General features: G+C 38.8%; 1 protein-coding gene across 2 annotated transcripts in view; it reads left to right on the forward strand.

Moving 5' to 3' along the window:
• Positions 1 to 15,180, forward strand: part of LOC103563485 (basic immunoglobulin-like variable motif-containing protein) — a 70,534-nt gene that overhangs the window by 45,158 nt on the left and 10,196 nt on the right. For both annotated transcript variants that reach the window (XM_070579255.1, XM_008538880.2), the window contains 10 exons: positions 843 to 1,018; positions 2,386 to 2,501; positions 3,163 to 3,249; positions 4,569 to 4,629; positions 6,832 to 6,975; positions 8,921 to 9,128; positions 9,443 to 10,531; positions 13,018 to 13,262; positions 13,617 to 13,736; positions 13,905 to 14,118. In XM_070579255.1, coding sequence (XP_070435356.1) covers positions 843 to 1,018; positions 2,386 to 2,501; positions 3,163 to 3,249; positions 4,569 to 4,629; positions 6,832 to 6,975; positions 8,921 to 9,128; positions 9,443 to 10,531; positions 13,018 to 13,262; positions 13,617 to 13,736; positions 13,905 to 14,118 — 2,460 coding nt within the window. The remainder of the gene's footprint in view (positions 1 to 842; positions 1,019 to 2,385; positions 2,502 to 3,162; positions 3,250 to 4,568; positions 4,630 to 6,831; positions 6,976 to 8,920; positions 9,129 to 9,442; positions 10,532 to 13,017; positions 13,263 to 13,616; positions 13,737 to 13,904; positions 14,119 to 15,180) is intronic.

The raw sequence follows: 15,180 nt of genomic DNA on the forward strand, positions 1-15,180 counted from the left end.
AAAGGGTTTTTTAGAAAAGCTTAAAAATAAGAGAAAACTCCAAGAGGAAAACATAAATTACTTGTAATCACAGCAGAGATAACGACTCTTAATATTTTGATGTCTGAACTTCTAGTTTTTTATATTTAATATATTGCGTGTGTTACAAAACGGAATTATACTTTCCATACTTTTGTAACCTGTCTTATTTCTTTTAATAATAATTTGTGACTGTCTTCCTTATCACTATATATGCTTCTGCCAACTTCCATTTTTAAGGATTCTTTGGTATTCCAGCAAATCAGTATATCGTAATTTAGTTTTAAAAAAAGACCTGTTGGAAAATTTTTGCCTTAAACATTGTTTTGTAAACATTGTTTACATTGTTACTTTTTCATATTTTCATTATTATAAGCAAGCATTCTTACAAGTAGCTCATATTGTAAATCTGTGATGATTTCCTGAGGGTAAATGTCTGGAAGTGGAATTTTTGGGTAAGATAGAATGCAAGTTTTTTGCTATGAATTGCCAAATTGTTCTCCAAAAGAGGCAGGTTAATTTACTAAAATTCTGTGGCGATCATTACTTTTTTTAAAGAAGCAATTCTTTGCAATTAGACCTTTTAAAGGATACATCTGTCTATGTAAGGTTTTAAAATTCAGTATGTGAATAGTAGTAACAAGGGCTCAAGTGAATTTAACTGACTTTAGGTAGATTTTATCAGTGCTAAACATTTCTCAATTTCCAATGAATTGTGATGAGTACTTAGTTCCAACATTTGGATGATCTCAGTTATTAGGAAACTGAAATTCTGAAGGGGAGGGAAGAAGTTCCAGAATGTTTTCCATTAACAATTCTTCCAGATATTAGCATTTGGTTAAACCAAGCCCTTAAAGGAGTCCGGGATCACCATGGGAACTCGATAGAAAATGCTCATCTTCTCACTTTGTTTCATCGGCTCTGCAAACTCTTGTTTTTTCGAATTCGTCCTATTTTTGTGTTTGATGGGGACGCTCCACTGTTGAAGAAACAGACTTTGGTAAGAGTCAGCTATTTTTTTTTTTCTTCCTGCATTCTTTGAAAGAAAGAAAAGTTCACATACAAGTTTAGTTTTTTTCTTTCGAATTTTGGAAATCAAGACTTATTTTGACATACGTGCAGTTTCATTTCAACTGTTTTCATTTATCTTGAACAAATAAACACTTTTTCTTTTAAAAAAAGGTTTATTTGTGAGAATACATCATGGATGCAGTGATACAATTTAACTTTTCATAAAACTACTAAAATTCTTACAATTGAGAGTTTTCTCTTTAGAGTATCTTCTCAGGTATTTTCCACGTATTCCAGCCGTGCCACTGAGCGTTATTGGAAACTTATTGGGGAAGCGCCTCCCTGAGTCTGAGGTCAGGACCCTCAGGGATAACATGCCTTCTTTCAAAGGCGAATTGGATTTCAGGAGTAAGCAATGTTATGAGGGGCCAAGTGTGATTAAAGTGGACTATCAAGCAAGGAAATTGGACAGGATATAAAAGAATGAGAATGAGTTTCTTTATTCTGAAAATAACTTAAAACGCTGTTTGAAAAATGTTGTGAACTTTGGAGTAATTGTTTACCCCCTGAATGACAGCACCCATTTGGATATATGACTTTGATGTGTGAAAATGCCAACTCATCACTTTGTCATCTTACCAGACAGATGCTGTCTCAGTAAGTGAGGACGTAGGATACAAGTAAGGGTTTGTAAATGCTCGGGGACATTGTAGCCTCAGTAAAAGGTCTAGTCGTGAATGTTGCAGTTTTTAATTAGCCAAGTACTGTACCTTTTGGGAAGGAATAGGAAGGCAAAGATGTTTTGGTATTTCTGCCTTGATTCAACCATAAGCACAAAGACTATTCCGCTTTTCCCTACTTGGACATTTCTTACAAGATATTTCTATACATTTTAGGATTTCTTATGACATACTCTTGAATGTTGAAGGACAGAGTTACATATAAGTAATGTATTCTTGTAAAAATCAGTATCAGAAATTGGTTTTAGCATAACAGTGACATTTGAAGAATAAATTAGTTAATTAATATAATAATCCCTTTTGGGAAGCATTTACTTAATTATATATCATTAAGCTTTAGGCTTCTTGGGGACATTAAAGGACATTTGAAAGAAACAAAGTAAATAAATTGTTTCCAAATGTGTTGTAGAATAGCCAACCTATTAGGTCATGGATGGAAACTCTGGGTGTCCTTTACAGAGCAGAAACCTAAAGATACTGAGACAGCAATTAGGAGGAAATACTGAAATAGGCATGGTCTGAAAGCTTAGACAAACCCAATTCTGTGGAAAAAATCACAAGTGTTTTTAATATACTAACACCCTGAAGTAAAATCTTACATTGTTTCTTTTTACAGGCTAAGAGAAGGCACAGAAAGGATTTGGCAACCAGTGACTCCAGAAAGACTACAGAGAAGCTTTTGAAAACATTTTTGAAGAGACAAGCTATCAAAAGTGCCTTAAAAAGCAAAAGGCAAGAGGGAAAGAAATTACATACATTTTACAAATTTTAATTTTTGCGTTGGATTCCTGTGGTTCCCTTTCCCTAATTTAACTCTCAGCAGAAAATAGAGGCTGGGGTGAGAGGAATAAGTGGGATGTCCATTTGACCTAGTAATTTGAAGTTGTGAAAGTTCTGTCCTGTGAGAATGATGAGGAAGGAAAGTGGTAGTGTTGCATTGCAGGCATGTTTTACGTTTTTTTTCTTTTCTTTTTTTGTGAGGAAGATTAGCTCTGAAGTAGCATCTGTGCCAGTCTTCCCCTACTTTGTATGGGGGACACCTCCACAGCAGGCTGACAAGTGGAGTAGGTCACACCTGGGATCCAAACCCATGAACCTGGGCCACCAAAGCTGAGCCACTCAGCCATCGGCCTGGCCCCCACATTTTACTCTTATAACACTCTGCTGGGTGCCTGCAGTTGAGGCTGTGGCCGAGGCTCTAAGGAGTTCCCTGTTTCTCGAGGCTGCACTTATTCCCGCAGCAGCGGCCTGGGCAGCTGGGTCGGCAGGGGTGACCCCTTGCCCCTGTGTTTTCACCTTCTCACCTTCTCAGTAGGGTTGGTGTAATCAATGGAGGGGTATGATTGAGTCAGACCTCTATTTCCTGTCATCTAAGTCCATGTGTACTTTACAGAGATGAAGCACTACCCAGTCTTACTCAGGTTCGAAGAGAGGATGACATCTATGTTTTGCCACCTTTACAAGAAGAAGAAAAAAATAGGTAAATGTTTATTTAAAAATATTAATTATGGCTGTATTCAGACAGATTTAAACCTTTATGTTTCATCTACCTAAGGCGTGTGGAAATTAACACATCTGAAATTTGTATTCTTGACACCTTTTAGAATATTTTTTAAAGACTAAATTTTTTATTTACTAACTTTTTGTGTTTTGATGGTTTGGGAGGGTTTGTTTCTTTTTCATTCTGTGAGCCTGTGCTAGCACTGTTGGTTTATAGTTCGCAATGACATGAATTTTAGTTTTTCTTACACGTGCTATCTGCCTGTTTCTCAGCTCTGACACCAGCATCCTAAAAGACCACACACAACATCTTCCTTGCTGGATCTAGTAGATGCTTTGCAGTTGTCAGCCGCTCTCAGCTTACTGGACTTTGTGGCTGCAGTTAATGACAGCGTCCACCTGCGCTGTTGTGCTGTCTTGGAACCTCTCTGGCCCCTCCTTCTCAGGCTCCTCTGTGGACTCTTCCTCAGGCTGGCTGTTAATCGTCAGTAGCTTCTGTGGCTGACTTGCAGGTGGAGGGTCAGACAGTTTATCTCTGCCCCCCACCCGTCCCCATTCCCTTTCCAGGACCTCCCGAAAGGCCAAGTAGCTTTTGAATCAACCCAGTTCTCTTTATCTTCATCACTGCCTCCATCATCGTGTCTCTAGGTTACTGTAATGGCTTCTGAACTTCTTTCTCTGTCTCTGTCTTTGATCTTACCCTTTTGCAGCAATCCCTCCCTGGCAAGCCCTGTCTCTGCTTTGTAATGTGGAATCTGTTAGAACCCAAATCTGATATCATCATTTCCTTGCTTAAAACACTTCCTGGCTTCTCATTTCTCTAGGAGAAAGCTTCAACTCCTTAAGCACATGCTTCTCCAACCTCATCGCTTTCCCTCTTCATCCACAGGCAGGCTTTCTTTTCCTCCTTTTCAGATGTTTGTGGAACTTAGTTCTTCTGCCTGGAACACTTTTCTCTGTGAACTTTCCCCGTACCCTACAACTAGACCCCTCACGTTTTTATGGTGAAGTCCAAGCAGTGCAACTGCAGGAGATTCCTGAAAATTTTCAGGACCTGCCAGATGGGGGTGAGCTAACTCTCCTTATCACACCTCCAGCAGCCTGCTCTTCCCTTGTGATGGAGGCTGTTACATCATATTGTAATTGCTCATTTAAACGTGTCCCACACCAGACTGTGAGACCAAAGACGGCACATATCTTGCCATCTTATTCATCATTGCAGCCCTTATAACTACCAAGAAATATTTTTGTAAATAGTCATTAAATCACAGATATTATAAATCTATGCTTGATTTTCAGTTCAGAAGAGGAAGACGAAAAAGAATGGCAAGAAAGAATGAATCAAAAACAAGCATTACAGGTATTTAAATAATATTTGAATTCAGAATTTATTCTATTATAGGAAATGAATGACATGAAAATGAATAATTTAAATGAGGTAGTATGAATTTATGGAATTTCCTGATAGAAAACAAAGACAGATGGCTTCTTCTTGTGTTTGTTATGTACGTGTTCGTGTGTGTATGTGTGTTTATGAAATACGCATGCATCCATACACATATATATGGAATTATGTATATTTAGATACCCAAAATAAGCCATCTTTCTTTTCCAACCAACTGATCAACCAACTAATAAGTAAATAGTAATACTGCTTGTGTGAAAGTGTAGAAAACATACCACCCATAAGTGACTAATAGTAACATTATGGAATATATTGGTCCATTCTTCCCTCAACCCCCTTATAGTTGAATATCTATGTGTATGGGTATGTGTATGTATTTGGGTATGTGTGTATATGTATCAAACGTACCTGTCTACGTATATATATAGAGATGCATGTCAGTGCATATATTCCTGTTATCTATTGCTGTGTAACTTAGTAGCATGCAGTTACTATCATCACTTATTATCATCGCCATCTCTTACAGTTCTGGTAGTTGTTGAGCTCAGCGAGGCAGTTCTTTCTCAGCATCTCCCACGTAGATGCAGTCAGCAGTCAGACTGTAGCTGGGACTGGAGTCCCCTTTTGAGGGGCTTCCTTGCTCGTATGTCTGGCAGTTGATGCTGTCCGTCAGCAAGAACACCTGCCTGTGGCCTCTCCATGTGGCCTGGGCTCGTTCACAGCGTGACACTGTGTTCCAAGGACAGGCATCCCAAGAGCAAATGCCAGGCAAGAACTGTGTTGTCTTTTCTAGCCAGCTTTGGAAATTACGCAGCCTCCCTTCCCCATATTCTGTTCCTTGGAAGCTAGTTAAGGCCAGCCCCTATTTAAGGGGAGGGGAATCAGACAAGAAGAGGGTCCAAGAACCTGTGGACATATTATAAAACCAGCATCATACATATTTCAACGAATAACATTTTTACAAATTGAGGTTGTACTGTATATACAAGTTTTTAAAATTTTTCGCAAGTTTCTTAGAATAGCAGATAACATTTCTTGATCCCAAAGTTCATTGTTTCTTGTATGCTCATATTATTCTGGTATATCTCTTAGAAGACTTTTGAGCTAAAACTTTGGGATCCTTCAACTCATGGAAGTTCTGCATTATTAATGCAGCAAGTGATAACCATCTTTGGAAGACCATGGACCTCATGGTCAGAAAGACCTGAATTTAAGTTACTGGCTGTGTGATCTTAGACAAATTAACATCTCCAAGGCTTTCTTCTCTATTTTTTTGTAAAACAAAAATAATATCTGTGCCTTCCACATAGGAAGCATCAGTGAGGGAAAGCATGCAAAGCTCTGAGCATGACTGGCCTGTCCTAAGTACTGATTGGTTTTCACATACACACACAACATACACACACACATACATACAGGAAAGCAAATTGTGTTATTTTATCTTCTTTATTAATGAAGAGTTTTAAAGTACTTTTGGTAATTAGTTAAAAGAAGAGTTTTACACTTTTCCATGTTTGTGAAATTTCTCACTTTTAATTTTTTGTTAAGAGCAAAATAAAACTAATCTAATTAAGGGAATTATAAATATTATTCGAATTCATAGGCTCATTCCTGCCTCAGGGCCCTTGCACTTGCTGTTCCCACAACCTGGGATGCTCTGTCCCTGATCAGGCATTTTGGTGTCTTTCATGTCTCTGCTCACAGGTCAGTTTTTTAGTGAGGTCTTCTCTATCTATCAAATAAATTTTTTTCTCTTCCTATTCTCCTAATCAACTCTCTTGTCAGATTAATGTGCTTTATTTTCTCATTGTTGTCTTGTTCAATTATATGTTTATCATATGTCTTACTCCATTCCTAAGAGTAAAGACCTTGTTTGGCATGATCTCCTCAGTACTCTAGCATGTGGAACAGGCCTGGCAGATTAGGGGTGCCTAGTAAGTATTTTTTATTTTGAATAAATGAACGAGTGAATGGATACATTCCCTAATCTGCATATTCACTTTGAGGCCTGTTGCAGATTATGTCCAACTGTGTTTAGTCTATTGTAGGTTATGTAGAACTCTGTTTATGATATAAGCACAAAAAATATCTGTCATGATGAATAGAATTAAGTGTATGAAGTGTAAATTTCATGGTGTTACGTTTTACTGTTTCCAGGAAGAGTTCTTTCACAATCCTCAGGCTGTAGATATTGAGTCTGAAGACTTCTGCAGCCTGCCCCCCGAAATAAAGCATGAAATCTTGACTGATATGAAAGAATTTACCAAGCGAAGAAGAACATTATTTGAAGCAATGCCAGAGGTGAAATACACAACAGCGCATTAATGCTTAGATTAAGAACTTCAGCAAAATTTTTCATTAGGAAAAAAGAGAAAGTTGATAAACATTACTTATACAACATCCATTTCCAGTAAACAGCACTTGTGTATCTCGGAGATCCTATGAAGCATCATATATTTATGTTTGAACTTATAAATACTTACTCAAAGAAGCCTTTCTTGGCTTTCCACCCAAGACCAGGTCTTGTCTTCTGCTCTGTGTTCTCATAGCTCAGAGTGTGCTTAGTGGTTCAATTCTTAGGTTAGTTCATAATAGTTATTTTAACCCCTCATATACATTGTCTGTAGAATACTAATAGTAGTATAGAATCTAATCACAATGGAAAAGTATGTTCTAACTTGAAGTTTAGGTATCTCTTCCTCTGCTGCAGGCCTAGAAATGCAGTTGGATTTCCATCTTCCCTCTCCCTTTTTCTGGACAGTGGTCATAGGGAATTTAGTGGTAAATTCTTCAGCTTGGAGCATCTCATGGTGGCTCCACAACCACAGAATGCTGGAACCGGGACGCCTGCGGAGTTGGGTTGGGTTTTGTTGAGCATGTCTCCTGTACATACTACACCATTACTTACTGCTGTCTTTATTGCTGAATGACTTTTGTTTCCCTTTATATTGCTACCAGCTATTATTTTTAAAATTGTTCTCCTTTAACTCACTGTAGGATGCAATATAAATTTTAAGGCATTATTATTCCTAATGAATTGATGTAGTATTTATTTTTCTATAGACTTTTGGCCATTTCTTAAATTGATACCAAAAATATGAAAAAGGCAGGAAATATTTCATTTCCCATCACTCTTTTCCGTTTTTCTGTGAAGAATATGAACATAGGAAAATACTAAGGTGCACAGAAATGAGATACAAAAGACAGAATGAAATTTATTTTCATTTCAGGGGAAAAATCCAGGGTCAGTCTGTCAAGCTTTTTATTTCTTAAGTGTGAGAAGATCTCTGGCTGATTATTTAAGAAATAGAATTTGGGATATATAAACAATAGTGGGGGAAGGAATGGGAGGAGGAGCGAGAGCCTCTAATTGTTTGCTCCACTTTATTCTCTCTCTGTCACCACGGAACCTCTGGGATTGGTAGAGTAGGGTAGTATGGCATAGCAGCTCATGGATCTGTAACTGATGAGAAGGGAGGTTCTAAGTCATCCAGTTTGGACCTTTGTGTCATCTGTACATTGGGCAAATGCAATATTGATAGTAGTAGTGATGCTAATTGATCACAATAGTAGTAAGCATCATAGTAATAGAAACAATATACTATAAGGGTTAGCAACTCACTTTTGGTCGCAGATCTACCAGTTACTAGCCATGTGGCTCCAGGGAGGTTACCTAACCTGTTTAAGTCTCAGGTTCTTCATCTGTAGAATGGGGATAATGACATCCGTCTCATAGGGTAGTTGAGAATAAAATGGGGTGATATATATAAAATCACTTAGAAGAATGCCTTACACAGGAAACGCTTTATAAATGTTAACTATTATTATTCATAACTGTGATTGCTATGATTTACTGTGTTTCTTTTATGGGCCAAGGACTGTACCAGGCACTTTACTTTCATATTTATTTGTATTCTTGAAGGTTGTCTATCTGTTAAGCCATAAGCAAAATGTCACAGTGCCTGGCATGGATTACATGCTCAATGAATGTTTTTTGAGTAAATGATTAAATCATAAATAGTATCCATGATTTCTTTTGCCCAGTTCTGTTTGTTTTAAAGATTATTCTTTAATAAGGCAGTTATGGTTTTTTCTTAGTATTCAAATTTTACTTTTATAATATGAAAATACCACCAATGAAAAAAATCAATTACTTTTTGTCCACTTTTGGGGAAAAGGATGGAAATATGAGAATGTTATCTATATTTAATATAAAAACATCACTTTATTATTTATTTTGCTTTAGGAGTCCAGTGATTTTTCACAGTACCAGCTTAAAGGTTTGCTTAAAAAAAACTATCTAAACCAACGCATAGAAAATGTTCAAAAGGAAATGAATCAGCAACATTCAGGGCAAATCCAAAGGCAGTATGAGGACGAAGGGGGCTTTTTGAAGGAGGTAGAGTCAAGGAGAGTGGTCTCTGAAGACACTTCACACTACATCTTGATAAAAGGTATTGGGCACCATCACTTATTTCATGGTTGAAAACCAAAAATATCCTTTGTCTCTGAATTCTGTAACCTCCCACCCCTGGATAATATTAATGAAGTCTTACTTCTGTAATAATAAATGTATATTGGTATTAATGGATTAACTAGTATCGTACCAACCCACTTTCAAATTAACTGATGAATTAATTCTTAGTGCTGACTACATGAAAATCTGTAACTTTTCTTATGAGAACCCGTATTCTCTTATTCATCTTACTAGAAGTATATGACCACACTGTACAACTAGGTAGTGAGAAATGTTTTAATTTTTCTTAAGGTATTCAAGTTAAGGCAGTTGCAGAAGTGGATTCAGAGTCTCTTCCTTCTTCCAGCAAAGTGCATAGCTTGTCTTCTGACATGAAGTCATCTCCATGTGAAAAACCGAAGCCAGAGAAAGAGCCTGATGCTGCTCCTCCTTCTCCAAGAACTGTCCTGGCTATGCAAGCCGCCATGCTGGGAAGTAGCTCAGAAGAGGAGTTGGAGAGTGAGACCCGGAGGCAGGACAAGGAGAAGAATGCACCTGCTACTGTAGAACAAGGCTCCGTATCACCTCCGACTCTCTTAGCTATTCGGAAAGCTCTTGATGATGATGAAGACGTGAAAGTGCATGCTGGGAACGATGTACAGAAAGGGGGCTTAGAGGCGAAAGAACTGCTTATGAACCGTTCTGATGAGGAAACTGAGGAAGGACTTAAAGCGAGAGATGGAAAAGAAATGCTGTTGACAACGGTACCTCATTCAACCGGTGTGAACTTTGTAGAGGAGCATGTAACCAGCGCTAATAGTGAAAAAGAGCCCACAGACTTGGCTCGTTTATCAAGAGCTATCTTTTGTCAAGGCAGTGAATCTAATGTTCTAAAAGAACAAATGCCATTAATTCATACGGTGAATGAAGCCTTTCAGACAAGCGATGGGTCTACAGTTAAGGATAGAAAAAATCCATTTCCTTTACCTGGGCGCCAGGGTGAAGGAGAACTGACACCAACACCTCCCACAGGTCCAAGTTCTGTATCAGGGAATGCAACACATACCAAAGTGCTTGAGCCACAACAGGATCTTCATCCGTCTGAGAGTAAATATGATTCCGCTGTTCTTTCAAGTGATGATGATGCAGAATGTGAGAAACATCCGACTTCGGAAGTCATTGGCACTGTCAGTTTGCAAGAAGTGAGTAACACACCAAGCGTCCCTTCAGAGGCTATAAGTAACTTAGAAAATGTGGTATCGTTTAATGCGAAAGAGCATGAGGATTTCCTGAAAGCCATCCAAGAACGTGAGACAATGGAATCTGCAGGCCAGGATTTAATTTCAGCTCCAGAATCCATGGAACCAGTGGAAATTGACTCTGAAGAAAGTGAATCTGATGGTAGGTGTTTCTGCTCTTCCGGAGATAAAGAATGGTAGGATTTCATGTCTGCAGGAACGAGAGATCCTTTAGTCCAGTTCCCGCTTTGTACGGATGATGAGCTAGAGACCCAGAAAGGTAAAATGACTCTCCCAAGGACATGCAGCTAGTAACGGATTCTTGACCTTTCCTATTTTGCTATTCTTTTAGTTGTTCTTTTTAAAGGAAGGGAGTGCCCTAGTTGGAGAAGGTGAAGGTGAGTTTCCCTTTAATTTTTTTAACTTTTCATTTTTTAAATAATTACAAACTTAAAGTTGAAAGAATATTACAAAAATTCTGGTTCCTTCACCCAGTACTTCAGTGGCTAGCATTTTACCACATTTGCTTTATCATCGCCGTCTTTCGGTCTGTCTTTCTCTCTCTCTGTATATGTACACGTGTGTATTATACATCTGTCTCTATACACACTTATATACAGTTGATCCTCATTATTTGCAGATTCTGTATTTGCAAAATTGCTTACTCACTAAAATTTATCTGTAACCCCGCAATCAATATTCATGGTAGTGTCTTTGTGGTCGTTCACAGGCGTGTGTAGGATGGCTAAAAATTTGAGTTGCCGCACTGAGGATGAACAAGCTGACACCCTGCCCTCTTGTTTCAGCTCTCCTACAGAGATGGCCAGAGGGTGGAGTCAGGAGAGAGCAGTGCAGTGTAGACTAAGAAGCTCCAGCTCTGGGGCCAGTTAGTGGGCTTTGAATCCAAACTCTGGCACCTGTTAATGGCGCCGCCTCAGGCGAGTCTCTTAACACTCCCGAACCTCATTTTCCTGTTTATAAAATAAAGAAAATAGAATCAACCAAGGTGGGTTGTTTTTAGGATTTAAGATTGTAAATTTATTTCCTAAAAGGAGCAGTGATTCAGTATTTACGTATTTAGTGTTCACAGTGACTTTATAGAGCATAACTCTGAATAACAAGAGTCGACGGTATGCACGCACACACATGTGCATGTGCCTGTGTCTTTTTCCTGGTGTCTGCCAAGTTTCTCCAATCTAAAGTTACTATTTCCCCTTTGTAATTAATAAGTATTTGATGGAAAGGAATTTTTGAGGCTATGTAAATTGCTGTTCCTGAACAAACCTTCATCCACTTGTGTTGGCATCCATTGATGATTTTTACCTGAGTAAATTATTGCTATGATGGTTGCCAAGTGGTGGCTTTCTAGCTCCATCATTCCTTATATATTTATTAGTTGGCATCCTACTATAAGGAAGATCTTCCCCTTCTCCCCATTTATTATTTTATCAGTGTGGACTCATGGAGTCCTGTTTTATTTAGTGAGTTATAGTACTATCATAATTTACTTTGTTGCCCAAATTGTCCCAGCTTTGGCCAGGGTGGGGAGTCCTGTCAAACTGACTCCCATGACTTGACAATTCCCCATTATATTTTGAGCATTTCTTTACTTTCTGATCCAGATGTTCCAGGTTTATCTTATACATTCTCTACCCTGTCCCTGGATCCAGCCATTTCACCAAGGAACCCTAGTTCCTTGTAATGGAGCTTGGTATTTAGAAACCAAGATCTGGGTACTGAGTGTGCTCACTATTACTGGGCTCTCATTGCTTCAGGCCTTCTTAGCAACAGAGCCAGGAAATACATTTATGTATCCACACATGCAAACATGCACACACACCTATATTTATTTCTCTTTGTGTGTGTATCCATAAGTTCACACTGATATCTACAGTTCCAATCCAACATCACATTTCATTCTAGCCTCCACCTTTCTTATTATTTCCCTTTCTAACAGTGAGAAACCTCCCATTATCTTCAATATGTTTACTTATTTGCTTATTCTCTCTCTATTTGTAGCTATCTCCTGATCCCACTGGCCTCCTCCTTTGTCCTGGATGTCTCCACGGCCCCAGGCGCTGAGATCCCCAGCCCCCTCCATCTTGATTGTGTCCTCAGACCCAGCCCCCTCTGTCTGAAGGGAAGATAGGGAATAAATAATATTTTTTAAAGAAAAGAAAAAACACAGGAGAGGAGGGGAGGAAAGTGGAAGATGAAAGCTGTTTCTCCTGAGTACTTATCTAGGATTCTTTCCACTAGGTCACAGCTTTATCCTTTGCTATGTCCATAGTGAAATAAACAACCTACATGATTGTTTTCATACCCTGATAGTTCTCCTTTTTGAATCGTAAAACGGTAGTAGTTCATTAGAGAACATATTTCTATAAAGCTAATATGCAAATCTTTGAAAGCTTGGTTCCTAATTTCAAAGACAGTGCCAGTTTATCTAATTGAAAAGGCTTATTTTGAAGTTAGAGGCATTTATTATTAAATTTAATAGTAATATGTTACTGTTACATGTTTTCTATTACATTCAAATCTTTTCTTTTTAGGATAAAACATTTTTCAGGATGCTTTGGAAAGCTCTTGATTTCAGGATAACTTTAATGTTTCAGTTGTAGATAAAGTGACCTTATTATTTTGGTACAGGAAGTTTCATTGAAGTGAAGAGTGTAACTAGTAATGATGAACTTCAAGATGAGTTACACGAAGCTTCCAAACCTCCCTCTGGACAAGGTGAAGAGGAACTGATAGGAACTAAGAAGGAAGAAGCCACTGGTGACTCTGAAGACCTAAGAGACAACTCTGAAAGCGAGGCCTTGGATGTTGAGCCACATGAAGAAACTGAAAAAGATGCAGACGATTCATTCAATGAATGGCAGGATATTAATTTGGTAATAATGTGACATTGTGTTTTAAGATAGTGCTGAGGAAGCTGAATTCAGTAGATTTTTGAGTTTTAAGGAGTTACTGGATAAATATGTATAAGCTGTTTGCATGCCTCTTCTTGTTCTTGCTGATGGCTCCTTTTTTATGTAGGTTGCTGTCTGGGATAGTCTCCGCTTTCCATGTGATTTAGTGAGGGAACTCTAAAGATATTGCAGACTTGCTCAGAAATCCAAATGGAAAACTTCATAAGGAGAAAAAGCTTATTGGTAATTCCAGCCAGACTAAATGTAGGCTTTTGGGAACAGATGCACTTAATTGGATTATTAGTATAATTATCTACAAATGAAATTATTTTATAGGAGGAACTGGAAACTCTGGAGAGCAACCTTTTAGCACAACAGACTTCATTGAAAGCTCAAAAACAGCAGCAAGAGCGGGTTGCTGCCACTGTGACAGGACAGATGTTCCTGGAAAGCCAGGTAAGTGTACCAGTGTGGGACTCCAATGATAATACCTTCCGATATTTTCTCTCAATCAGATTCTCTGAGGGAATGCATTAAAGGCACTGTTTCAGCACTGGCCCCATTTCCGGGTCAAGCTCAGGTGCTGCATTCAGTGGGCGTCACTGTGTGTCTGTGACCCTGCAGGAACTTCTTCGCCTGTTTGGCATTCCCTACATTGAGGCTCCCATGGAAGCAGAGGCGCAGTGTGCCATCCTGGATCTGACTGATCAAACTTCTGGAACAATCACTGATGATAGTGATATTTGGCTGTTTGGAGCACGGCATGTCTACAAAAACTTTTTTAATAAAAACAAGTTTGTTGAGTATTACCAATATGTGGATTTTCACAACCAGTTAGGTAAGACTTCAGAGTATGATTGCTTTCTGAAATTTACCTTCAGAATGTGTGTTATGAATTTTTTTTCCCAGGGAACTAATTTGATGCGTTAATGAAAATGGTATGCCTATACAAGCTTTCATGTAAGTGATCTTTTGCTCATATAGAGGAGTAGGATTTTTAAATTAGAATTAAGTCATTAAAATCCTAGTAAAGTTGAGGCATTTTCTGCAGGTTAACCATCTGACTGGTTCAGACTCTGACTGGTTGCCTGGATCTCCAGGGTGATCTGAAGGTGGTAGAGGGGGAGGCAGGTGGGAGCTCCTCCCGCTGGAATCAGGAGCCTCATGGTCCCATTGGTGTTTCTGGCAGTAGTTCTTCATTCTCCCATTCATCCAACAAATATATACTGAGTGATTCCTGTATGCCAGTTATTGTTCTTGGCAGTGGGGAAACTGCAGGGAATAAAACAGTCTCGTAGGAGAAACATGATGAAAAAATAAGTAAATCATAATTTGACAGTTAGTGGTATGTACCATATAGTAAAATAAAGCAGTAAAAGTGGATAGAGTGACCTGCAGTCACAGGAAGTGCATGTGCTGTTTTATACAGAGTGTGGTCAGCAAAGGCTTTACTAATAGGTAACTTTTGGGCTGGGACCTAAAGGAAGGAGGAAGCAAATGTAGTAGATATCTTGGGGATGAGCATGTAAGACAAAGGGACTAGAGAGTGCAAAGGCCCTGAGGCAGAAGCTTGCTTGGTGTGTTCTAGGGAAGCAAGAGGCGGTAATAGGCTGAGTTGTGTCTCCCCACAATTCGCAGGTTGTAGTCTTAACCCCTGGTACCTCAGAATGTGACTGTATTTGGAGATAGGGTCTTTAAAGAGGTGACTAAGGTTAAATGAGGTCATTAGGGTGGGCCCTAATCCAATCTGACTGGTGTCCTTACAAGAAGGGGAGATTGGGACATAGAGGGAAGAGCAAACACAGGGAGAAGATGGCCGTCTGCAAGCCAAGGAGAGAGGCCTCTGAGAAACAGTCCTGCCAGCATCTTGTCTTCAGACTTCTAGCCTCCAGAACTATGA

Source organism: Equus przewalskii, chromosome 16 (assembly GCF_037783145.1).
Source record: "Equus przewalskii isolate Varuska chromosome 16, EquPr2, whole genome shotgun sequence".
Taxonomy (NCBI): Eukaryota; Metazoa; Chordata; class Mammalia; order Perissodactyla; family Equidae; genus Equus; species Equus przewalskii.